The sequence below is a fragment of the Chrysemys picta genome, chromosome 2 (assembly GCF_011386835.1).
Source record: "Chrysemys picta bellii isolate R12L10 chromosome 2, ASM1138683v2, whole genome shotgun sequence".
In the NCBI taxonomy this organism is placed as follows: Eukaryota; Metazoa; Chordata; order Testudines; family Emydidae; genus Chrysemys; species Chrysemys picta.
The window spans coordinates 206,106,429-206,133,637 of NC_088792.1; the positions used below are offsets into that span (position 1 = coordinate 206,106,429).

Sequence of the window (27,209 nt, forward strand, 5' to 3'; positions counted from 1 at the left end):
AGAATGTTTTTAATTAACGGGAGTTGTATACTACCACTGCATTGATTAAAGATGTGTGTAGACTACATAACAAGAACCTCTGTGTCAAAGTAGATTCTTTGCCTGTTCTTGCATTCAGTCCCTACTAACTGCTACTTACCCCCGTGTCAACAAGAGCAGTGCATTTCCTGCATTCCCTCATTGTTCTGAGTATCGGCAGTGTCTCACAACAGTAGCAGCTGTACTGCTCCACTCTGCTTTGCTATTTGCCCTTCCTTCTTTCACTGACATTTTTGTAATCTTGTCAGTGTTTATTCTGTCCGAAGGGTAAGGCAACATGTGGGAATGAGGATGCCTAATACTCCACTCTGATTTCGTCACATTACTTTGAAAAAAACTCATTCAAGAATGCTTGGCCCCAAACTTGACCTGCCTTTGTAACTGTTTGCGAAAGTCTGTGCAAATATTTGTTCCCCCTCTTCCCCAGAATTGAAACACCTCTTTCTATGGTGTTTTTTCATAGAACAGATACCAGCATGTATTAGATGTTATAGCAACAAACCATTGTGTACATGCCATGGTGATACAAATTTCAATAAGGAGACAGATGTCATTTTCTAGCTTCCAGGGGGGTTATAAACTGTTAGATATATTTAGATTATTAAAAATGCCTTGCCACATTCCTTTTAGGCAGCTCTGGGGCTGGTTGTCTCTGTTCATAACCCCAGAGTTGAAGATATGTTTCCTTAATAATGTCCTCTCGGCTTATAAAGTGGTAAAAAAATAAAAACACTGTGGGATGGAGCTTGGCAAATGAGCCGAGATCTCAGCCAAGGAAATGTATTGTCTACTAATTTTCTAAACAAAACGAGTTCAGCTGAGTGCAAGTCTCCCTTTCTCTGTTTTGGATGCTTTTCACACTGGTATGATGTGGGCAGATTTGATTTTTGCAAAATAGAATTTGATAAACAGTTATTAATTTCTGTGTTGTAGGAGATTGGAATTAAAAAGCTGCTAAGATAGTGATTGAATGGTTGTTACCGTGCATGAACGGTAACTTAAAAATAAAATAAAAGTTTAGAGTACATAACCTTGAGTATGAATGAGTTTGCGTAATAGCATGAACAGAATGGTTTCCTCCTTTAAAAATTACATGAGCACTGATCAGAGGTGTTAGCTAGGCCACTATTCAGTCCTTGACCATACTATTTGAAGTCCAGTATCTGGCAACCCCTCAGGCCTTGAATCCTGCTGTCCAGTGGTATCAGGCTTTTGTTTCTAGCCCCCATAGATTTTTATAGATGTAATCTTGATACTGTGTGATGACATGTATAGAAAAGCAATTTTAAGTAACTTTTTTTAAAGTTTTACTTGTTTTCTCTGTGAGCCCAGTACTGTTGGACACCAGATAACAAAGGCACCTAGCTTTAAAAATAGAGGGATACAAAATGACTTCAGACATTACTAAAATATTATTTCTGTAAAATATGTAACATATGCTTAAAATCTGATGCGGTGTGGAATAAATGTTTTTTAATGCTCTCATGGGAGGATGTACTTAAGTCACTCATGGTTTCAGTGCTTGTGAGTAATGGAACCATCCCAAATTCATGTGCGCCATTCCTCACCAGCAAAAGAGGGCAGCTGTTTGAAACTTTGGAGAGGCTTAGAATATTAAAAATAGTCCAGTGAAAGATAAAATAAGTGAGCAAAATACAGTGAGGCATTCAAAGATGAGTTTATCACACAGTTCCACAATTTATTACAAGGAAAGCACCAAAACAGAATGACCAGATGTTTAAGGCACAGCGCACTCTCTATCCCTCAGAGAGCAGGTCAACCAAGCTTCTTCTCTCATTCTACCATTGCATCCTGCACATGGGGGTGTCTGCACATGGACTGCAATGCATAGGAAAGTGGGAAAGCAACATCACTTGCACAGTTTCCACATAGAGTCCCCATCCATTGATGTAGCCTCTAAAAACAAAGCTTCATTTGCCCAGTGCTGGTCCAGATGTGACCTATTACCCCCGGCCCTGGCAAGTCACAATTGTCTGGAGTTCTATAATTGGCCGGTGATGGGAGAAGGGCGTGTTTTATCCTCTTCATCATATAACCAGGCGCACCACTTGAGGGTTCTGAGCAATGCAATTTTTTCCCAAGTAGTCGTTTGTATTTGATTTTTACATACAGGTAGCATTGTTACCAGAAACAAATTAATCCTAATGGTAGTGCCCATCGTGCTAGACACAGTACAAATTTACCAGGACCACATCAAAACAGTAGAGCAGATTGCAAACTCAAGTTAGATGGGTAAATTTAATTTAACCCTGCGTTAGTGCATTGCTAAAGTTGCACAGTGAAAACCATAGTCAGGAGATGGAAAAACTGGAGTTTAGACCACCACATTAACTTGGCTACATTGCTCATTTTGTGTGTTTGATACATGTGTTAGGTGATTTAAAGATAATATATGAGGCTGAATCTATAATGAGGAAAACAGAAGTAGGAAATACATGTGTGAAATGCAGCCAATTAATGATGTATTGGAACCTTACCGCTTTCATTTCCTGAAATTTGTATATGGTGGAACCTTAACTTTAAAAAACAAAACAAAAAAACTTTTAAACATTTCCCCCCCAGAGTTTTTAAGGAGTTAGAACGGGGGTGGTCCCATCCCTTCCCTCCCTCTCTCCCCCCTCCCCCCCCCCAAGAAAGAGAAATTTTAAATGAATAAAAGAGGGAAACAAGTACAATCTAAAGCTCTTCACTTAAGAATCATATAAGATCATGTAAGGTCCTTGCTCTGAGGATTCAAGTGGGAAAAGATTAGAAGCGGTGATCTTCCAGAAAACAACATCCTGGCCACTATGGATGTAGAAGCCCTCTACACCAATATTCCACACAAAGATGGACTACAAGCTATCAGGAATAGTATCCCCGATAATGTCACAGCTAACCTGGTGGCTGAACTTTGTGACTTTGTCCTCACCCACAACTATTTCACATTTGAAGACAATATATACCTTCAAGTCAGCGGCACTGCTATGGGTACCCGCATGGCCCCACAGTATGCCAACATTTTTATGGCTGACTTAGAACAACGCTTCCTTAGCTCCCGTCCCCTAACGCCCCTACTCTACTTGCGCTACATTGATGACATCTTCATCATCTGGACCCATGGAAAAGAAGCCCTTGAGGAATTCCACCATGATTTCAATAATTTCCATCCCACCATCAACCTCAGCCTAGATCAATCCACACAAGCGGTCCATTTCCTGGACACTACTGTGCTAATAAGCAATGATCACATAAATACCACCCTATACCGGAAACCTACTGACCGCTACACTTACCTACATGCCTCCAGCTTCCATCCAGGACACACCACACGATCCATTGTCTACAGCCAAGCTCTAAGATATAACCGCATTTGCTCCAATCCCTCAGATAGAGACAAGCACCTACAAGATCTCTATCAAGCATTCTTAAAACTACAATACCCACCTGCTGAAGTGAAAAAACAGATTGACAGAGCCAGACGAGTACCCAGAAGTCACCTCCTACAAGACAGGCCCAACAAAGAAAATAACAGAACACCACTAGCTGTCACCTTCAGCCCCCAACTAAAACCTTTCCAGCGCATCATCAGAGATCTACAACCTATCCTGAAAGATGATCCTTTACTCTCACAGATCTTGGGAGACAGACCTGTCCTCGCTTACAGACAACCCCCCAACCTAAAGCAAATACTCACCAGCAACCACACATCACTGAACAAAACCACTGACCCAGGAACCTATCCTTGTAACAAAGCCCGATGCCAACTCTGTCCACATATCTATTCAAGTGACATCATCATAGGACCTAATCACATCAGCCATACCATCCGGGGCTCGTTCACCTGCACATCTACCAATGTGATATATGCCATCATGTGCCAGCAATGCCCCTCTGCCATGTACATTGGCCAAACCGGACAGTCTCTACGCAAAAGAATTAATGGACACAAATCTGACATCAGGAATCATAATACTCAAAACCAGTGGGAGAACACTTTAACCTGTCTGGTCATTCAGTGACAGACCTGCGGGTGGCTATCTTACAACAGAAAAACTTCAAAAACAGACTCCAACGAGAGACTGCTGAGCTGGAATTGATATGCAAACTAGACACAATCAACTCAGGATTAAATAAGGACTGGGAATGGCTGAGCCATTACAAACATTGAATCTATCTCCCCTTGTAAGTATTCTCACACTTCTTATCAAACTGTCTGTACTGGGCTATCTTGATTATCACTTCTAAAGTTTTATTTCTCTTACTTAATTGGCCTCTCAGAGTTGGTGAGACAACTCCCACCTGTTCATGCTCTCTGTATGTGTGTATATATATCTCCTCAATATATGTTTCACTCTATATGCATCCGAAGAAGTGGGCTGTAGTCCACGAAAGTTTATGCTCTAATAAATTTTTTAGTCTCTAAGGTGCCACAAGTACTCCTGAACTTTTTCATAAATGATCTGGATAAAGGGTTAAAAAGTGAGGTTTGCAGATAATACTAAACTGATAGTTAAGACCAAAGCAGACTGTGAAGAACTTCAAAAAGATCTCACAAAACTAAGTGATTGGGCAACAAAATGGCAAATGAAATTTAATGTGGATAAATGTAAAGTAATGCACATTGGGAAAAATAACCCCAACTATACATACAATATGATGGGGGCTAATTTAGCTACAACTTATCAGGAAAAAGATTTTGGAGTCATTGTGGATAGTTCTCTGCAGACGTCCACACAGTGTGCAGCGGCATTCAAAAAAGCAAACAGGATGTTAGAAATCATTAAAAAGGGGATAGAGAATAAGATGGAGAATATCTTATTGCCCTTATATAAATCCATGGTATGCCCACATCTTGAATACTGCCTACAGATGTGGTCTCCTCATCTCAAAAAAGATATGCTGTCATTAGAAAATGTTCAGAAAAGGGCAACTAAAATGATTAGGAGTTTGGAACGGGTCCCATATGAGGAGAGATTAAAGAGGCTAGGACTTTTCAGCTTAGAAAAGAGGAGACTAAGGGGGGATATGATAGAGGTATATAAAATCATGAGTGATGTGGAGAAAGTAAATAAGGAATAGTTATTTACTTGTTCCTATGATACAAAAACTAGGGGCCACCAAATGAAATTAATGGGCAGCAGGTTTAAAACAAAAGGAAGTTCTTCACACAGCGCACAGTCAACTTGTGGAACTCCTTGCCTGAGGAGGTTATGAAGGCTAGGACTATAACAGGGTTTAAAAGAGAACTGGATAAATTCATGGAGGTTAAGTTCATTAATGGCTATTAGCCAGGATGGGTAAGGAATGGTGTCCCTAGCCTCTGTTTGTCAGAGGGTGGAGATGGGTGGCAGAAGAGAGATCACTTGATCGTTACCTGTTAGGTTCACTCCCTCTGGGGCACCTGGTATTGGCCACTGTTGGTAGACAGGATACTGGGCTAGAGGGACCTTTGGTCTGACCCAGTACGGCCGTTCTTATGTCCTTATGTTTAATAACTATTGTCCATTACAATGAAACCTCCTATAAAAATGAGGTTGATATGAATTAAAATAAATGAATCCTCTTATGTTCTAACCACTGGGCTATTGGCTGTTCTAGGATGGATGCTTTCCCACACCTACCAGAAATTTCATTTGGGACCTGAAAAACCATCTCATTAGTTGTTTTTTTTCCCAACAGAAAATCATTTTGTTGAAACATTCCCCACGAGCACTAGTAATTATTAAATTGAACAGTTGTATGTAATTTTTATAAAAGACTTTTCCGTGTGAATATCTGAAGGTAAGGCATCTTAGAGATACTCAAGAAGAAAATAATCAACCTCAACAATAGTGTAATTTTAAAGTTAATACATTCCTTTCCTGTGACGGTGCCCCCACTTTGTTTAAATAGCAGATAAGTTTTAGAAAGGTGCAGCCTTACTCTCATTATAAAGTATTCTTTAGTTCCAGCAACATGAAAGCTAGATCAAAGTATTCAATTTATCTCTGACGTACTAGGCAAGACTTAAAGCCAAAGCTTGTTGTGACTTTTAAATGTTTTAAGACAAGACAAGGGACTAACTGACCTAGAATGTTCATCAACAGGCTAAATAATTGGTTCATGGTAATATTTTATTGGGATTGTTGATGGACATTTGCCATCACAACATGCTTTGGCTTTAAGTCTTGCCTAGTACGTCAGAGATAATTGAATACTTTGATCTAGCTTTTTTTTTTTTTTTATTCGTAAGAGTAGCACTTCAACAGTAAAGCAATATTGCTTGTTTGTATTCTGAAACTTCTGAGTGCTCCATCCTGATTTCTAATGTATGAAGTACAAGAGCTGTAGTTTGAAAATAAGCTACTGCACAGCCTTGTTGCTAGCAACACAATGAATTAGAAGCAAGAGCGTGTGATAGGTTTTGCAAACCTCTCAAGCTGTATTTTATTTTGTGGACACTCATCTAATCTAAGTTTGGCTTTTTTATCTGTCAGTTGTGTAATGTTTTTCCTACTGTTTCTGTGCTATGTACTGTACAAAGGATAGCATAATACCCCCTATCCAAAAAGCTAAGTTGTCACAAGTAGTTATCGTAGTTGATGTGTGTCATATAAACAGAGTATTTGGTTTCTTTTTATTTCAACCATTTTCTCTCCTTTTTCAGTTGCCAATTGAGTAATGTTTAAGTAAATCAAAATTTTGCAGCCATGATGTTCAGATGGACTCAAATTCAGGAAAATTAAGTTTATTCACCTCTATTCAGAAGACAGGATATTTACAGTCTCTTCAGGTGGTTGGATATATGATCCTAATCCAAATTAAAAGCTGCAAAGTAAGATGTTTGGTCTTTCGCTTGCATTTATTCACAATGGTCTTCCACACCCGAGCTATTTCATGGCAGTACTGGTGTCTGAGCTTTAGAATTAAACTGAACATTTTTGGAAATGGTCGTGGGTATATTGTTCTTTTCAGAATATTTTGCCATTCATAATGTGGAAGAGTTTACCCACTTTCGTTCACCATTCTTCAGTTCTTTTTCGCACTCAAGCTATTAATAAATCCACTTTTTAAAATTAAATTAATTAATAAAAGATTACCTGATTTAGAAGATAATGAGCGCATTTAATACAAAACTTGAATATCAAAAGGGGTGTGGTTCCGGTGCCTGGCTCTTAAAAACAGTAAAAAGAGCTTTTTTTAGGAAATATTATAAACCAAGTGATGCATATTGGTACCATCTATGAGCGTGGCAGCTGGAAAGTTTAATTATAGGCTGGGGAGCCCTTCAGGGATTAAGGGAAGTGTTAGCAGAAGGGGTGAATGTTAATGACAGCTGTTTGCCGCAGGCCTCAAAGAGGCGAAGTGAACGTAGAATAAAAATAAAGTGAAGTGTCCAACATATGGTGGCTTTAAACATTTTAAAGCCCCAGCTTATTTGGTTCTTGATATATGAAACTGATTTATATGAAATCATTTTAAGAGCTTATGCAAGAGAAGACTTATGTGTAAGGGAGAAAAATATGTGTTCATTTCACAAACAAGTGTGTTGGTTTGCTCCCTATTCAAAGTTAAAGCATGAAACTGCATGACAGCACTTGCACATGGCCAGATATAAATAAAAACTAGAGAATAAGCATTTTGCACCTTGAATTTGGTTATCAAAACGCTAATTATAATTGCAGTTGTGCTGGGAATCTGCATTAATGGTTAAAATTAGGTAATTCCAAATCCTTGTGCTCTTGACAGCAAATGGCATGGGGAAATCCTCCAGTTTCTATTAATAGTGCCCACTAGCATCACTGCATAGTTGAGGTTGGGTCGGTATTCCCTTAATGCCTTTTTTCTTGGGTGTGGGGTAGTTAATTATTCCATAAAATAATTTGATCTGGCCAGAACCTTCAAAGTACTTTTTCCTTTTTAAATGCAAGTTCTCCCAAAATAAGTTGATCAAAATATTTTTTACGCTTGTATAACTGAATAATTGTTTTTAAATTGGCAAATTATTAATTCATGATATGCTCTAATCACTGTTGCTGATTCTTTGGGAGGAGGAGGGGAACAATAACATGTCCAGATTATTGAATTTTGCATTCTGGTTATAATACATGTGTAGTAATGTCATTTCATCAGGATTTTTACACTAAATATCTGAGAATAATGGCATTTAAAGCGATGTTATTACTTATCAAAGGAAATAAGGTGTGTTAAGATCTGTCTTCATTAAATTAATAAGTATAACAGATCTGCAGCATCTCTATTATAGATCTTATGGTGTGGAAGCATTGGTACATTGGTGTGAAAGTTCATTCCCGGGTACAAACTAATTTAAATATCTAGCCATTATTTTAATATATTAAATATATCGCACATGATCTTATTTGGAGATTTAAAAAAATACACAATCTCATGACAATGTATTGTAAGTAAAAAAGGAACCAACGTAATCACATACATAGCACACTTTTTGTAGCGTATCAGGTCTCTGGATATTCGAACAGTTATCCCTGGAGGAATTTGAGTGTGAATACTAATATTAAATGTATAGCTAAGAGATAAGTCAGTGCAACTGACTTGCTGAAAAAGAATTAACAGTTTTAGTTTAGTATTGCGCATTTATATTTCATATTGTCTGTTATACTTGTAGTCCAAAGCTGCTTGCTAGTATAGCCACGTGGCTCATGATCCTGCAACCCTTACTCCCACAAATATTCACTACTCACATGAGTGTTCAGTGGGACTACTCATGTGAGGAAGGATTGTAAGCTCAGGCCTACATCCAAAACTGAAGCTCTTTTGCAGAAGTGAGTGATTGTTGGCTATGAGTCTAGTGCAACTGCTTTCCACTTGACAGAAAAGGACAAAAATATTTACACCTCTTTTTCTTAAAGTGCTTATGTTCCTTGGTAAACTGTCTGGCAGTGGAAGTAAAGCACTTCATTTGGTATTTAAAATGCTGGACAAGAATTTGCCGCCAGAATTTCCTGTCTTTCTGAAGTGCAAATGAACAAAATCCAAAGAAAATATAGTGCAGTCTTGAGTATGGTGAAAATTTTTACACTTTAACCTCCTTATTACTTAAGGAAAGCATTCCCACATTCCTTATGTCAGTAAGAAGACTAATGGTAGTCAAACGATAAAGTGAGTTGCTGTTCGGCATTGGCAGCTCAGTCTCTCCCTGGAATCCAAAATACCATGAGTCAGTCTTAAAGTAGGGAGAAATCTTGGGTTCAGGGTGTTTCAGATGTGTGTGTTTTTTGTTGGTTTGTTTTTTTGTAACTCCCTCTCTCAGCTTATGGGCTGATGGTGGGGGTTTTATCTGATTCTTTTCTTCCTCTGCCTGATGTACCAAAGCTTGGAAAATCATATCAATTACAACAGCAACTCTAATGATAAGAAGTTATCTCGGTGCAAAAGGCTCCGTCATGTGCCCTGTTTTATCAGTATTAATGGAGTTTGATTATACAAAAATCCTGTATCTACATCCCTAAAATATTCTGGTTGCTTTTCCTGTTAAGAACTCCTAAACACCCAAGTCCACAATAACATCTGCTAATCACAGCTTGAGGGAACTTTTCTCTAAGCTTTCACCAGAAGAATCTTTAGAATGACAGTCATTGTTTAGCAACTGGTGTGCCAGTTTATGGGAACGCATCATGTAATTGTGTGTCAGCCAGTTGTCTGGCATCTCATCCAAATGATGATTGCTGTGGATAACCCGCTTTCAGATAAACTGAGTTTTTTTTGACTGATTGTTTCTTAGGGTCTGCTGTCAATTGAAGATATTTAATTGCTGAAACAGAGGAGATGGAGGAAAAGGAAAAGCAGCCAAACCACTCCATAGTTGCTAGTGCAGCCTTGGGGCTGCACTGTTTCCTATGGTTCCTGCGCCCCTGTCCTGTGGTGGTGGAAAGATCTAGTTAGTGGCACATCCTTCAGCTCCATGTTTATGGCTTCTCTGCTTTTCCTTGTCACAAATTCCTGTAGTGAGGAGATGAAGAGGAAATTGCTATGGAGTTGAACTCTGCAGGGTGTGTCAACCTCCCATGTAGCCTCTCAAAATATTTCTCAGCCTTCCCCTACAGTGCAATGAAACTGCACTGTGCTTGGTCCCCTCATAGCTCGAATGCTGTCTGAGTGTAATCAGAATGATGTGATTTTTTTTAAAGAAGAAGTCACATACACTGCATCTAATAGAAATGCTTTGGCAGCGCAGGACAAAGTTAAGAACCCCTAAAATCGAAACATACTTGGGCTTGGACCAATGAGCATAAAGAAAAAAAACAGCCAGTGGCTGAGCATTTTTTAGTTCTGAGGCCTAACATATAATACTTTAAATGAGCATAGTGAAGTGTAAAATGCACAGAATAACATGAAGTTTTAATCTGTGTTTGCCATTCTAATACTTGGTTCAACAAGGGTTGAAAGCAGGCATTTGCCAGCATGTTTAAGGAAATCTGAAGACTCTCTTGTTGCAAATAGCATCTCTCAGAAACCCTTTCTGATGTTGCAGTAGTCTCTGAACTCTGGATTGCATCTCAATTAATCTAAACATGTTACAAGAAGTGACAGGTAGAAAGAAGTAATATATATTTAAATGTTCTTGAGTGCGATAGAAGCCAGTGAATGGTATAAACCATCTTCTGCCTTTCTCATGGACATGGATTTACTCCTAATTTATTAATAAATTATGATATTGTCAGCACTGCAACTCAGGTCACCATATGTCCTAGGAGCTCTTAAAACCAGACAAGAAAGAGAGATTCCCTCTCCCCTCCCCCCTAAAATATTAGAAGTGTGTATAGTACTGCAACAGACTGGCCAAACAATTATTCATTAATCCAACACCTCTCAGATCCTAAGGCAGGTATTTCTTGTATCATTGTTAGATCGAAGGCCGATAACTGAAGGGGAGGGAGGAAATATTTCGAAGTAGTTGCATTCACTAGCACATTTTAATAAATAAGCAGAGGTAAACAAAAGAGAAAACACCTACTTGAGTTTGCTTCAACTGGGTCTTGTCCGACAAAATTTACCATTTTTAAACCATGGATGGAGAGTATTTCAGTGTTGTTCTGTTATGAAATATTTAATATATTCTGCTTTGTTTGACTCAGAAATATAATCAACAAACTAGGCAGGAAAATCTGATTTATATAGATGACTAATTCAGTCCAAAATACTACTAGAGAGTTTACCGCTCCCCCTCCCCCCCCCATACATCTCACATTAGGCCTGTTCTAAATTCCATGTAAGTCAATGAGAGTTTTTCCATTGGCTTCAATGGGCTTATTATCATGACCAATGTGTAAATAGAAGGCATGTTGAAATGACCCCAAACTTTCTGCCCTACACACTTAACTAATATAATTCTGCTGAAAATATATGTAGAAATATTTGTCCTCCAAGAAGTAGAGAAGTTTTGATACATAAACTGTTGAACTAAAATTCTTCTTCTCCACTAAGGCATGCCCACTAACTTGGCACTGAGTTGGATCAGTCTCCAGTGTTTGGAGGCAGTCATGCAGCTCCTGTGTATTCTTACAAAATTGCTGTGTTTTGTTTATTGAACAAATTTAGTGTAGAGAGATCAGTATATGCAACTCTCAGAAAATAAAATGTGCTTATTTTATATTGGTATTGTCAACCGTCAAACCTAAATAGGATTTTACATTATTCTTTTAGCTAAGGTTAGCTCAGCAAGCAGTGAGAGGTTAAAAATGGTAGAATAAAAAACCAATCAAAGTGCTCTTTATGGAACAGAATTTTACTCTTTTGTAGACTAAGGACAGTTTCCGTGGCCTGGTCCTGCAAAAATGTGTATATGTGGTTAATTTTAAGCACTGTGAATATTCCCACTGACTTCACAATATGTAAAATTAAGCACATGTATACATGTTTTTGTGGGATTGGGTAAGAAATTTGTGATTTTGAAGAGGACATCTAGGGAGTAATTAGGTTATGTCATTTTTAGTTTGAGGTGCAATAGACATGTGAATCTTAGATGCCAAGGTTTCCACCCCCACAGAAGAGTAAGAAGATTTGCTGGAAGGCAGTATGTAGAGTTAGCAGAAAAGAAGAAAAGTGAAATCCCTTATTTTCTACTTTGTCATTTGGTTAGCAACCAAACATGGCTGTTAGGAGAAGTTTGTTGGGATCTGGAAGGGAGCACTTCTCAGAATTCTTTGCAGTTTCAGCTTTCTTCTTTGATTCCTGAAAAGTTTGGGTAACATGTTAGGATATAAAAATTGATTGTTACCGGTAAACTTTGAGACTACAGACACATTATTGGACAGATCTGATAAGCACTCCCTAAGAGGGAAGCTGGTACAATTCTCCTAGCTCTTTTTCTCTGAAACCACCTACCAAAGAGTCAAAAATAAAAAGGAAGAAGAAATAGTCTGAATTCTTCATTTGTCTGTTGTGCTCTGATCTGGAGGATGCTGATCCTAGTGCCCAAGTATATCTGACCCAATGTTTTGAAATGATGCAATGCAAACAGATATCTGAGTTGAACATGAAATGTAAATCATACAAGGCCGATTCAACAGGTGCCAATGCTCAGCAAAGGCTGGTTGTGTCCCCATTCTCTGTGGACATGTTTTGTTGGGTAACAAAAGCATTTGAGAAGACATTCACTCTCCTTTGCTAACGGGAGTAACATATGTCAAGGCCGAGAGATGCAGATTTGGCTAGTTCCCTGTGATAAATCTTCTCCTGCCACAAGGTAATAATAATATAGTTAGTCCTGTGGCTCAAGCTGACGGTTCTGTGATGCATACCATAATTGCATATAAAATAATTTGTTTGAACTTTAAAAAAAAATGGAAATTGTATATGAGAATAACTGAAAATAATATTATTGAAGTTGCAAGGTCACTCACTGAGTATGGAAATGTCAGAATTTATGTTGTTCATTAAATGGGGGTCATTTCAGAAAAATTTGGCAGGGGGATGGGGAGGGAAAGTTGGGTCAGCAGATAGAATATTGAATTACATCCTTCAAAGTCTGGTGGGGCAAAAAGAAGAAGACATAATGGAGCATATAGGCTTGTGAAAAGTCTGGAGGGCAAAAGAGTGCAACTGCTCCTCTTTCCCCCATAGCAAATGATGCCCCAGCATTTAAAAATGTTTAAAGGAGACTGTGATCAACAGGTTCAAGTCCGTGGACAACAAGATGAATTTATGTCTGAATTATAACCTCATTTACTTCTACTCCAGCAGATCTAGGAAGAAGCCAGATTTGGCCAGATGCATTCTATATCCGAGGTAGCGTGATCCAGTGTATAGGGCATTGGGTTGGAAAATTGAGCTAATAATAATAACCTTTCTTCATGGTGGAGCACTTTTAGATCTGTAAGTGAAAAGTACAAAAGCATCCCCTTCAAAAATAGCAATTTTCAGAATTGACTTGATCCGCTTCTCAATGATGGACTTTATAAGATGCCAGTCTTAGTCTTTAACTGTTTCTTTAAAGTAGGTGTAAAGACCCATTTGTGTACCAGATCTATTATTGGAAAAAGTTTCAATGTCCTGCTTCAGGATATCAGGGAAGAGACAAGATGTTTGGTCTTCATTGACAGTGGAGTTGATCATCTGTAGAAACTTAGCTAAAACAGAACTATTGTATGTTCCAATAGCATATATACTGTGTTCCGTGTTCCATAAAGCATCTTTAGCAAGTAATTGAGCAAAAGTGAACCCATTCTGTGAAACTGGCACGGTGTCCCATTTGCTCAAGGATTTTAAATGAGATTGCTGTAATATGCAACTCCATGGGTCCATCATAAATGTTCTCCTAAATAATGCATTTCCATTCTGACTGCTTAGTATATGGAAGTTTTTGCTCCCACACCATCTGTAGAACTTGATTTGAATCCAGCAAATTGTTTAACAGCTGGTACATTTTAGAAGTTGATAGGGAGGAGTTATATGTTTGACACCACATCAGTGGGCTGTTTTGTGGTACATATTTGAATTTTGGTGATACCTCCAGCAGCAAAAGCACATTTCAGCAGTATCTCCCAATTTGATCATCTGGCAGACTGTAGTCTTGTTAGAGCTACAGGAATGTTTTCATAGTGCCATTATTAAAAATGTATTTTGAAGTATGGCTATTATGGTCCAGTTAACTTGGCCAAATGAACAGGATTCTTGTAATCTGTAGCAGGGGATTAAACCATAAAGAAGCATGGGAGACCTAGAAAAGGTAAAATATAAAATTATGGCTAGCTGATGCCACAATTTCTGGTTTTATTTGTTTGCGGGAGGCAGTAGTAATTACTTCAAAAAGCCAATGGTTTGCGTAAGTGAAGTCAAAATTGGAAAGCCTGTTACTTGCCATTACAGAAAATGCTTTATATTTAGAGCCAGCTAACATGATCACCCAATACATTAAAATATAAACATAAGAATGGCCATACTGGGTCAGACCAAAGGTCCATCTAGCCCAGTATCCTGTCTTCCGACAGTGGCCAATGCCAGGTGCCCCAGAGGGAATGAACAGAACAGGTAATCAAGTGATCCATCTCCTGTCACCCATTCCCAGCTTCTGGCAAACAGAGGCTAGGGACACCATTCCTGTCCATCCTGGCTAATAGCTATTGATAGACCTATCCTCCATGAACTTATCTAGATCTTTTTAGAACCATGTTATCGTCATGGCCTTCACAACATCTGGCAAGGAATTCCACAGGTTGACCGTGCGTTGTGTGAAAAAATACTTCCTTTTGTTTGTTTTTAAACCTGCTGCCTATTAATTTCATTTGGGGACCCCTCGTTCTTGTATTATGAGAAAGAGTAAATAACATTTCCTTATTTACTTTCTCCACACCAGTCATGATTTTATAAACCTCTATCATATCCCCCCTTAGTGTCTCTTTTCCAAGCTGAAAAGTCCCAGTCTTACTAATCTCTCTTCATAGGACAGCCGTTCCACACGCCTAATCATTTTTGTTGCCCTTTTCTGAACCTTTTCCAATTCCAATACATCTTTTTTGAGATGGGGCAACCACATATGCATGCAGGATTCAAGATGTGGGCATACCATGGATTTATATAGAGGCAATATATTTTTTATCTTATTATCTGTCACTTTCTTATTGATTCCTTACATTCTGTTCTCTTTTTTGACTGCCGCTGCACATTAAGTGGATGTTTTCAAAGAACTATCCACAATGACTCCAAGATCTCTTTCTTGAGTGGTAACAGCCAATTTAGACCCCATCATTTTATATGTATAGTTGGGATTATGTTTTCCAATGTGCATTACTTTGCATTTATCAACATTGAATGTCATCTGCCATTTTGTTGCCCAGTCACCCAGTTTTGAGAGATCTTTTTGTAGCTCTTTGCAGTCGGCCTGGGACTTAACTGTCTTGAGCAATTTTGTATCATCGGGAAATTTTGCCACTTCACTGTTTACCCATTTTTCCAGATTATTTATGAATATGTTGAGTAGGACTGGTCCCAGTGCAGACCCCTGGGGGACACCACTATTTACCTCTCTCCATTCTGAAAACTGACCATTTATTTCTACCCTTTGTTTCCTATCTTTTAACCAGTTACCAGTTCATGAGAGGGCCTTCCCTCTTATCCCATGACAGCTTACTTTACTTAAGAGCCTTTGGTGAGGGACCTTGTCAAAAGCTTTCTGAAAAATCTAAGTACACTATATCCACTGGATCCCCTTTGTCCACATGCTTGTGGACCCCCTCATAGAAGTCTAGTAGATTGGTGAGGTATGATTTCCCTTTACAAAAACCATGTTGGTTCTTCCCCAACAAATTATGTTCATCTATATGTCTGACAATTTTGTTCTTTACTATAGTTTCAACCAGTTTGCCCGGTACTGAAGTCAGGATTACCAGCCTGTAATTGCCGGGATCACCTCTGGAGCCCTTTTTAAAAATTGGTGTCACATTAGCTATCCTCCAGTCATTTGGTACAGAAGCTGATTTAAATGATAGGTTACAGACTACAGTCAGTAGTTCTGCAATTTCACATTTGAGTTTCTTCAGAACTCTCGGGTGAATACCATCTGATCCTGGTGACATTACTGTTTAGCTTATCAATTTGTTCCAAAGCCTCCTATGAGGACACCTCAGTCTGGGATGTTTCCTCAGATTTGTCACCTAAAAAGAATGGCTCAGGTTTGGGAATCTCCCTCACATCCTCAGCTGTGAAGACAGATGCAAAGAATTCATTTAGTATCTCTGCAATGGCCTTATCATCCTTGAGTGCTCCTTTAGCATCTTGATTGTCCAGTGGCCCCACTAGTTGTTTAGCAGGCTTCCTGCATCTGATGTACTTAAAAAATTTTTTGCTATTACTTTTTGAGTCCTTTTGGCTAGCTGTTCTTCAAATTCTTTTTTGGCCTTCCTAATTATATTTTTACATTTCATTTGCCAGGGTTTATGCTCCTTTCTATTTACCTCACTAGGATTTTACTTCCACTTTTTAAAGGATGACTTTTTGCCTCTCACTGCTTCATTTACTTTGTTGTTTAGCCACAGTGGCACTTTTTTGTTTCTCTTATTGTTTTTTAATTTGGGGTATACATTTAAGTGAACATCTTGTATGTTGTCTTTAAAAAGTTTCCATGCAGCTTGTAGGGGTTTCACTTTTGGCGCTGTACCTTTTAATTTCTGTTTAACTAACCTCATTTTGGTGTAGTTCCCCTTTCTGAAATTAAATGCTATAGTGTTGGGCTGCTGTGGTGGTTTCTCCTGCAGAGGGATGTTAAATTTAATTGTATTATGGTCACTATTGCCAAGCAGTCCAACTATATTCACCTCTTGAGCCAGATACTGTGCTCCACTTAGGACTAAATCAAGAATTGCCTCTCCCCTTGTGGGTTCCAGGACTAGCTGCTCCAAGAAGCAGTTATTTAAGGTGTGTGTCAAGAAACTTTGTTTGCATTCCATCCGGAGGTGACATGTACCCAGTCAATATGGGGATAGTTGAAATCCCCCATTATTACTGAGTTTTTAATTTGAATAACCTCTCTAACCTCCCCGAGCATTTCACCATCACTGTCACCATCCTGGTCAGGTGATCGGTAATATATCCCTACTGCTATATTCTTATTATTAAAGCATGGAATTACTATCCATAGAGATTCTACTATATTGTTTGGTTCATTTAAGATTTAAAAACCATCAAATGAATAATCCATTTTAAGGGGCGGGGACATTTTTGCCTGCTTAACTCCGGGTGAAACCTAATAACATTGTCCTGCCATGGCAAACCCACCTAATTTCTCAGGCGGCTGAAATAGAACATTCAGAAAACTCTAGTAAAATTAAGTTGGAAAATTTTAGGCCTTGATCCTCCTAGTTGATCTCTGTTGGCAGACCCCGGAACTCACATAAAGCTCCATTTATTTTAGTGGGACTCCATGGGTGCAGGGGTCCACCCATGCAGGTCACCTGGGAGGATCAAGGTCTTAGAGAGTTTCTTCTGATTGATTAATGCTCCTACTGTCTCAGTCCTTACGTGCCTGTGGGTAATGGCAGCATATGAGGGTCTGTAGGGGGAGAAAGAACAAAGTTGGGAAACCTGAGCTGTGCCTGTTGGGGGCGGGAGGGAGAATAGGAAACAACAGGAATATAGACTTAAAATTGGCACTAGAATTGTACCTAGCCACACCTTTTCATTTTGCTCATATGTTGCACCCCTTTGCTCCATCTCGAGTCTGTATATTGCCTGCTTATATTGTAAGCACTTCAGGGAAGGGACCATGAATGAAATCCTCACATCAGTAAAGTCAGTGGGAGACTCATGCTACCCAGTAGGCCTGAAGCTGTTGTCTTTTTAACACCCTAAACGTTGACTATTAAGGGGAATGAGGAAATGAGACAATATTAATTGCAATACACAGTCTAGGGCTATTGCTGAAACTCGCTTTGTCTAGCCTGACTAACATTTGAATATCCTTTTTATGTGCATGACTTCACCGAGATCAGTGGAGTTTCCTCACTGGTGAATTTAGCCCAATTACTTTAATCCAGCATTCAAAAAATGTCATGTACTGTTCTTGAAAATTGCTGTTAAAATTGGAAATATTTGAATAGTTCCTATATGGATGGAAACTGTGCGCTGATCTGGTATAACTAAAGACACATGGGAAAAGTAGTCACCCAAGCCCCTCGTTATGCATGCGCTCTGCCAGCTGTCTGCTTGTGACATTCATAGTCTAAATGATTGATTACATTTTAAAAAAATCTTCATTCTGGACCGGTTTACAAAAATGAACTGGCATCGAAACTGAATATGAAAATGGGCAGTAACATTTTTGTGCCTTTGTTGAGACTGATCATCTTTACAGTTGTAACTTAAGAGCCATTTTCAAAAATAATGCATTAGCTACTTGTGTAAACTAATGGCAAATGATGGAAAAGGTAGGCATGGACAATACTGAATTTTTCCAGCTGACTTTGAAATCTTCATCTTCTCTGTTTCAAATGCTTTTCTCCTTCCTTTTTTGATACTGGGTGGTAGGGGAAGATATAGAAATACCGAAACCAGTAAAAATGGGGAAAATAGCCACTTACTGTAAAGGCATAATTACCTAAAGCTACATCTTTCTCCTCATACAATAATTCATGAGTGTATAAAGCAATGGTGCATGGTATTTCTTGAATAGTTTAACTGTCACCATATAATGTAAAGCAGAAGCAGTTGATTTTTTTTATTGAATTCTAGTTAAGATGCCATGGAAATTAGAATTATCTACATGCCTGCTTTAAATTATGTTGTATAATGTGAGGTGTAGGGATTTCCCCCCTCTACTTTGTAGAGTATTGCATAGAGTTAGTTTTTATTTCTCGGAGGTGGCAAAATAAATGGGTGGGAGCTGGAGGAAAGGCCCTTGCATGGGATGGGCTTGTTGCTCTAGTAAATCTCTTGCATTTCTAATTTTCTAATGTATATAATGATGGACTTGTCATTTGCTTGTGAGTGCTGAGGTATGATAATTATATATGAACAAAAGCAGGTATGTAGAATGTTGGTCTTTTCAACACTTAATTCAGTACAGTGTGTTAGCCTGAAGGGTGAATGGCCATTGTAGCCATCCACCTCCCCTTTCATGTGTGAGCAGATAGTGCAACTTTTTATTAAATGCATTCTCTTGTCTGTACTCAAGCTAAGTAAAAGTGAAGTCTGAAGAACTGATGCCTGAAGCACATTGAGTTTTAAAGCATTAAATGAAGCTTTTAAGTGGTCAATGGTGTATGTCCCCCCCCTGTAAACAAGGCATTTCACAGCAACCGTTGAGGCAATGGGTTGGGACTGACGATCCCCCTCCCCACAAGAAAGTGATGAGGTAGTAACTTGAGCTTTTTCCAGAAACTCATCTGTACCCACTGAGGTCTTTAGAGAGAGCTCACTGCAGCCTTCAGTCATAAGGCTGGAGATATTGGCTGATGCATAGCGATGAAAGTAGGATAAATGAATACTTGGCTCTGTAGTTGTTCAGAAAGGTCAAAATCTCAAGGAAATGTAAACCTGAATATTCAAAAACGCTAGTCTACAGAGAACCATAATATGCCATTTCTGTGGCTCTTTCTACTCTTCTTAATGGCTTGATGAAATATTTATCATTCGTTTGTATTCACAGTAATAGCAGTTCAGCTGTATGCATTTTTGTTATATACATGTAGTAATAGAAACCAGCAGTGGATGAAGTCAGCAATTTCTACTAGTCCCATTACCCTCCCCCTCAACTGTCTCCTGATCACTTTCTGTATCCTATATTCTTGGTTCCTTCACTTCCTTCTCCTCCCCCCCATAACATCTGTTTTCTTGCTCAATCCCCTATTGTTTTTCTACAGACTCTATTATTTTACTGTCTCACAGCACCTTATTGAGAGCACAATACAAGATGTGGATTAAACCTGTTCAGTAATAGGCAGCTTTATGGAACCACATTCTAAACAACAGGAGTTTCTCGGGTCTTTCAAATGAATTTTGATATTTTTATACAGAATGAAATAACCGTAAAAGCTTTGTTCTAATCTGTGCCGTTTTCAACAGTTAAATTAAATTCAGAACTCTCTGGAATGCTTATGTTTGCCAGCTTTGGTGTGTAGATTTCTTTTAAACGGGAATGCTAAATGAAATTGCAGCGTTTGGGGGTAGGCAGGGGAATGATGCAATACATCTTATGAGGTGGTGGGGGAAAAAACTCAGGGCCAGATTCTGTGCTGTGGGTGAGATCTGTTTGCTACAGCAGAATGGGTGGTGTCAGGGAGCTGGTTAGGGCTCCCTGTTTGTCCTTTCTCCCAGAGAGGTTAGAGCAGCCTGGGGGCAGTTCTAACCTTTGCCAACTGGTAATGATCTCAAGGGGATTATTTATTAGCTGGGGATAGCCAATACATGCTGTGTTCTGGCCACGCCCTATCTTACGTCCGTGTCCTAGAGCCTGGGCACTGTGGCAGTGTAGGATGCTACTGTTCTGGGTCTACTCCTGCTGAGAACTGCCTCTCATTAGAGAATCTCCTGCAGAGCCGACGCAGTAGTTTCCTACTGCTTCCTGCCGTTTACTGTCTTTTTAAAAAAATGTATGAATTCAGCGGTGTGATCTTAGACACTCTGTAATGCACAGCATGCTAGCGACCTAAATTCAAACACAAGAATCAATAGGCAGCAGGAGAGTAGGCAGCCTACGTGGAAAAACCATGCACTGAGTCATTGATGTGCACCAGGGAGATCATAACACAAAGTGTCAATGGTACTTCCAACCCACTTATCAGAAGGGAGATAAGAAAGGTATTTTTTAAACCCTGCCCCTCCTAGGGCCTTAATGGAGATGATGATGAGGGTGGGGTAGACAGGTGCAGCATGAGCCGCTATAGTCCTAAACACCCACCATAAGTTCTTATCTACATTTCCTGGAGGTCTTTCTCTTCCCCACTTCAATGTGTGCAGAACCAGTATTCAGCCCTAAGTCCTTCACATACGTGAACACAACATTCACACAAGTTAAGGCAAAAAAAAATACTACTTCTTCTTCGAGTGCTTGCTCATGTCCATTCCATATTAGGTGTTTTTGCTCGCCACATGCACTGGTGCCAGAAGTTTTTGCCTCAGCAGTATCCGTAGGGGACCGGCTCTGGTGCCCTCTGGAGTGGCGCCCGCATGGCGCGGTATAAGGGGACTGCTGGCTCCCCTCACCCTCAGTTCCTTCTTGCTGCCAGTGATGGTGTTGGAATGTCTGCTGCTTCGGCTACCGTTGTGTCATTCTCTGTTCTTGCGAACTGTGAAAACCTGTAATATAGTTAGTAGTTTCTTACTTACCCATAGTAGTACTTCTCAAACAGTCAATGCAGGACTTGCCCTTCAATGGCCAAGCCCTATTTGTGGATCAGACAGCAAGTTGCATGGCTTCAAGGACTCCCGCACCAACCTGAAAACCCTAGGTCTCTATGTCCCAGCCCCGGCGCATAAGCGATTCAAACCGCAGCAGCCTCAGGGCCTCTGGGCTCCACCCTCTGCCCAGTCGGGCTCGACCCGTATCAAGCAAGGGGCCAAATGGTCGTTTGAGGGGGCGCCCGAGTGTGACCTACCAGACTGTTCTCCGGCTCCATCTGTCCCAGTGTTCTCCAACCACCTTTCCCTTTTCCTCTCTGCTTGGACCGCTATAACCTCGGACCATTGGGTCCTCAGCACAGTGGAGCAGGGTTATAACCTCCAGTTCCTTTATACCTCTCTTCCCAACCGCCTTCCCTGTCCCTCTTCAGGGACTCCTCTCACGAGAGTCTCCTCATGCAGGAAGTAAAAATGTTGCTACAGATGGGTGTGGTGGAAGAAGTTCCTGTCAAGTACTGGAACAAGGGGTTCTATTGCCGGTACTTTTTAATCCTAAAGGCCAAGGGCAGTCTATGGCCCATCCTGGACCTGTAAGACCTCAACAAGTCCTAAAGAAGCTAAAGTTCCGCATGGTTTCCCTGGCTTCTGTTATCCCCTCCCTGGATCCGGAACACTGGTATGCCACCCTCAACTTGAAGGACTCATACTTCCATATAGTGATCTTTCAAGGACACAGATGCTTCCTCCGGTTTACAGTGGGGCCCCACCACTACCAGTTTGCAGTCATCATGTTCGGCCTGGTGACAGCACCGAGTGTGTTTACCAAGTGCATGTTGATGGTAGCGGCTTACCTCAGGCGCCGGGGTATCCAGATCTACCTGTAGCTTGACAGCTGGCTCATCAAGGGCAGCTCCAGGTCTAAAGTCCAAAGGCAGTCAAAAAAGCAAACAGGATGTTAGGAATCATTAAAAAGGGGATGGAGAATAAGATGGCGAATATATTATTGCCCTTATATAAATCGATGGTACGCCCACATCTTGAATACTGCGTACAGATGTGGACTCCTCATCTCAAAAAAGATATACTGTCACTAGAAAAGGTTCAGAGAAGGGCAGTCCCATCTGAGGAGAGATTAAAGAGGATAGGACTTTTCAGCTTGGAAAAGAGGAGACTAAGGGGGGATATGATAGTGGTATATAAAATCATGAGTGATGTGGAGAAAGTGGATAAGGAAAAGTTATTTACTTATTCCCATAATACAAGAACTAGGGGCCACCAAATGAAATTAATGGGCAGCAGGTTTAAAACAAATAAAAGGAAGATCTTCTTCACGCAGCGCACAGTCAACTTGTGGAACTCCTTGCCTGAGGAGGTTGTGAAGGGTTTACAGGGTTTATAAGAGAACTGGATAAATTGATGGAGGTTAAGTCCATTAATGGCTATTAGCCAGGATGGGTAAGGAATGGTTGTCAGAGGGTGGAGATGGATGGCAGGAGAGATCACTTGATCATTACCTGTTAGGTTCACTCCCTCTGGGGCACCTGGCATTGGCCACTGTTGGCAGACAGGATACTGGGCTAAATGGACCTTTGGTCTGACCCAGTACGGCTGTTCTTATGTTATGTTATGTAGTGGTGCTTCAAGCCATGTGCCGCTCTCTGGACCTACTGGTAAATGACAAAAAGTCGATATTAGAGCCCGTACAGAGGATAGAGTTCATCGGAGCGGTCCTCAACTCGACCTGTGCCAGGACGTTCTTGCCGCTGGAAAGTTTCCACACATTGACAAACCTCATCACGGAAGTTTCTGCATTCCCTTTGACTACAGCCAGGGTTTGTCTGCGCTTGCTGGGTCATGTGGCAGTGTGCACTTAAAAAAGAAAAAAAGGTTCCATGTTTGTCACGGAGGTCACAGAAGTCTCGGAATCCGTGACTTTCAGTGACCTCCGTGACTTCTGCAGTGGCCTGTGCGGATGGCCCAGGAGCTGCCTGAGGAGCTTGGGCAGCCCCCTGGGCCAGCCACACTGGCTGCTGCTGGGGCAGTTTTGGGCCCGCCCCCCCAGCAGCAGGAATTTGGGTGTGGGGGGGCTCAGGGCTGGGTGTTGGGGTGAGGGGGGGCTCCCCAGAAGGGCGACAGGAACTCCCTTCCCTCAGCTCCTAGCTCTAGGTGCTGCCTCCACCTGCAGGCACGACCCCCGCAGCTCCCGTTAGCCGCAGTTCCCAGCCAATGGGAACTGCAGAACCAAGGCTTGGGGTGGAGTGGAGTGGAGGCAGCATGTGGTGCTAGGAGCTGGAGGTCTCTGCTTCCCAGGAGTCAGGTAGGGAGTGTGCCCCAGCCCTCCCAACCCAAGCACTCACAGCACCCCCCTGGGCTGCGTCCCCTTTCCCCCCGAGCACCCGCAGCAGGAGTATATAGTAAAAGTCATGGACAGGTCACGGGCTGTGAATTTTCTGGAGCTAAACTGATTTCTACCAGCTGACAAGACAGTGGGTTGATTCCATTTTAAACAGGAGTAATTCCATTAACTTCAGGAATTGCTTCTGACTTACACTGGTGTAACTAATATGAAAATTAGGCTCCTTGAGCAAAAATCTTAGTGAATTATATATAATTTATGCTCTTTATAAATAATGCTCTTGATAATTTTATGCTATTGAGAGTTAATTTTTCATTGGTTTTTGTAGTTGTAACTTAATTTGGTTAGTTGCTAATCCGTTAATATTTGTAAACTAGAAAATCCAAATATAGTAGTTTGTTACTGAAGCTGTTGAATGAATATTTGAGTAGTGAGATAATATTATCTATGTTCTCAATTGTACAAAAGAAGGTGTAGAATTAGAGCAAGGAAATTGTAGGATTTTTTCTGTTCAGAGTCTGTATTTTTTAAAAATGTGGGTTATAATAGTGAGAAAAGGTGGTGAAGTAATATCTTTTATTGGACCATCTTCTGTTGCTGAAAGAGGCAAGCTTTCCAGCTTACACTGAGTTCTTCTTCCAAGTTTTGACCCGAAGAATTCTGTGTAAGCTGGAAAACTTGCCTCTCTTACTGACAAAAGTTGGTCCAATAAAAGATATTACTTCACCTGCCTTGTCTCTCTAATATCCTGGAGTCAACACGACTACAACAACACTGCAAACCACAGTGGTTTATAATAGTGGCAGTAGTAGCATCAGATGAAGGATAGGTCATTACATGCTGATGTGACAGATGGGCAATGCAAAACAACAAGAGATTAACCTTATTTTACAATTTATTTTTAAAGTAAACAAAAATGAATAGCGTAATGAATTGAACTCTGAGCCATGATCAGCCCTTTTAAAATGACCTCCAACAATTCTTTTTTCCTTTCTCTCCTGCTCCTCTCTGAGTTTATTTATATATTGTTAAAATGATAAGACTGTTAAAGGACATATTTTATATACCTGTGCGAAAGAAGTGTATACAGAAGTATATGTGTCCTTCTAAATAAATACCTGATAAGGTAATAGATTAAATATTTGAGGACAGATTTCCAAAGTGTGGTGTCAGTTTGCTCTCACAATTTTTGCATCATATCACTTGTTGCATACAGTGTAAGAATTTACATACACACCCTACACAAAAGTTGAACACATTGAGCATTACTGATTTATTCACCATTTATGTGCACAAGAGAGAGTGCACAAAAATTGCACACACAGAGTTATGCATGAACAAACAGAGCCCCTTTGAAAATTTGGTCTTCAGTGTATAGAAGATGTCAACCAATAGACAAATGACTTATCAAATTATATTTTCAAATACCCTACTGAACATTTTCATTTAAAACAATGGAACCCTAGTAAATGGTCTGGAAAAAAAATAAAGCTGTTAAAATGGAAAAAACAAACCGAGATAACCAAACTTATTGTACTAGCAAGCATCATTAGTTTAATCTAGGAATTGATAGTGGACTCATATACCAAATTAATAAGCGGCTTTATGTTCTGTAGAATTGCTTGTAATTGGAAAGTAACTATGGTTACCAGGTTAAAGAAATTATGACTTGATGAACAGAAATAGATTGCAAGAGCCTGATATTTTTTTTTAAATAGCTTAAAATCAAGATGTAGATCTATAAGACAGTGATGGCTAACAAGGTTCAAATATTGAAGATAATGTTAGATTTATTCATTGTGCCACTTGTGCTAATGTAGAATCTGTTCTTTCCAATCCTTGTTTGATGTAGAATGGTTGTGACAGTGTTTAACTGGGTTTTGTTCCTCTATGGTATGAGGCCCTGTGCTGACAATGTTCTTTTAATGTGAAATATTTTCTTGCTAATATTTTCATGTTGATTTATTACTGAATGAAAATAAGCTCAAACACACACTTTTCATACTGAGGCCTCTTGTCGTTTCCATTTTAAAAAACCCACAAAGTTTAGAGGTCTTGGGATAAAGTAATAACGTTTTTGGGTTTGTTTGTTTTTAATATTCAGGCGTATTGAGGGGAATGATGAAAGTATAATTGAATCATATCCGTGTGGGGCTGAATAAAATATAGGGCCAAATTCTGCTTACTCATTCAAGTAAAGCCTCATTGAAGGCAGTGGGACTGTGGGGAGCGTACTTAAAAAGTTCATACTGATTTTAGAGAGATTGTGGGTTTCAGAGAGATTCCTTTGACTTAAAATGTGAAATAGTGCTAGAATCAATAATAGCTCTAGAACCAGAATGAATTTTTATGTGCATCCACTGAACCTGTGTAAGTATAACCCTCTACCCTTTAGTTCAGGTCACTGAGCAGAATTTGGCTCATAGTAACACCTTCATTAAAAGCTAACCATGTCTCATAGCAACAAAGTGGCTAATTTTCATGCAATATCTCTCTATAACAGTTAAATATGAACACTAAAGATACTGGGTAAAATTTGCAAAAGGCGTAAGTCCCTTTTTCAAAAGTGAATTGGGAACTAAGGAGCCAGTATCCCATTGACTTTGAGTGAGACTAAGGAGCTCTTAAATGCTTAGAAAAATCAATAGGACTTAGGCTCCTCTGTCATTTACATGCTCTAGAAAATTTTACTCATTGGCTTTCAAACACTATTAATTTATTATATCTGATTATTATTATTATTATTATTTATTATATTAATGTACTTTTGCTACAATATGGTCATTAAATGACAATAAAGAGTGAAAGTATGGATGCATAAACCTCCTTAAAATTCATAAATGTAATTAGTCCTAGTCCTCTGCATCAAGAGATGCTTTTCCAAGAAACCAAACAGAGTGGGCCACAAATGAATATGATCCACTCTACACTATTAGATTTTCAGGGCCAGAAACAATGAGACGAAAAAAATTGTGATTGTCTTTCTCCATTTTCAAATGTAATTGAAAAAGAGAAAATAGCAGCAGCAGCAGCTGCAAGAATAACATTGAGTAGGTCTGGCCATCTTGTTTTACAGCATAATCAACCATGACGACAGAATCGGGATCAGACTCTGAATCCAAGGATCAAGATCAAGACCAGCAAGAAGCCCCTGCCCAGCAAGGGACACCTGGGGCACAACCTCAAGCCCAGCAGCAGCAGCAGCTCAGTGAGGAGCATCAGAACGCGCTAGACCAGTTCTCTGCTGTGGCAGCACATAGTACGCCTGTGAAGAAAGAGCAGGCAAGTGAACCATTTCTAGGTTTGCTGAACGTGGGTGATTTAAATGCTATCTTATTAACTAACGACTAGGGGGTAACCTGTGGTTTAGTCAAAATAATTTTTTTTTCTGAATTAAAAAGTTCCATTAGTTTGATGACCATTTTTTGCTATATTGATTGACTGGTCCTGAGGGCTTAAAAATATTTTAGTTCACAGTCAAGCAATATCTTTTGGAATTAATGTCAGATCTCCTACCTGC

The 27,209-nt window shown here is 39.8% G+C and overlaps 1 protein-coding gene across 50 annotated transcripts in view; it reads left to right on the forward strand.

Moving 5' to 3' along the window:
- EPB41L3 (erythrocyte membrane protein band 4.1 like 3) overlaps window positions 1–27,209 on the forward strand; it is a 195,215-nt gene that overhangs the window by 83,958 nt on the left and 84,048 nt on the right. For 35 of the 50 annotated variants that reach the window (XM_065585265.1, XM_065585269.1, XM_065585278.1 and 32 more), the window contains exon 2: window positions 26,766–26,971. In XM_065585265.1, coding sequence (XP_065441337.1) covers window positions 26,777–26,971 — 195 coding nt within the window. In that variant the 5' untranslated portion in view covers window positions 26,766–26,776. Of the gene's footprint in view, window positions 1–26,743; window positions 26,972–27,209 lie in introns of all 50 variants that reach the window. The other 15 variants (XM_042843487.2, XM_008172383.4, XM_008172398.4 and 12 more) reach the window with 2 other exon arrangements.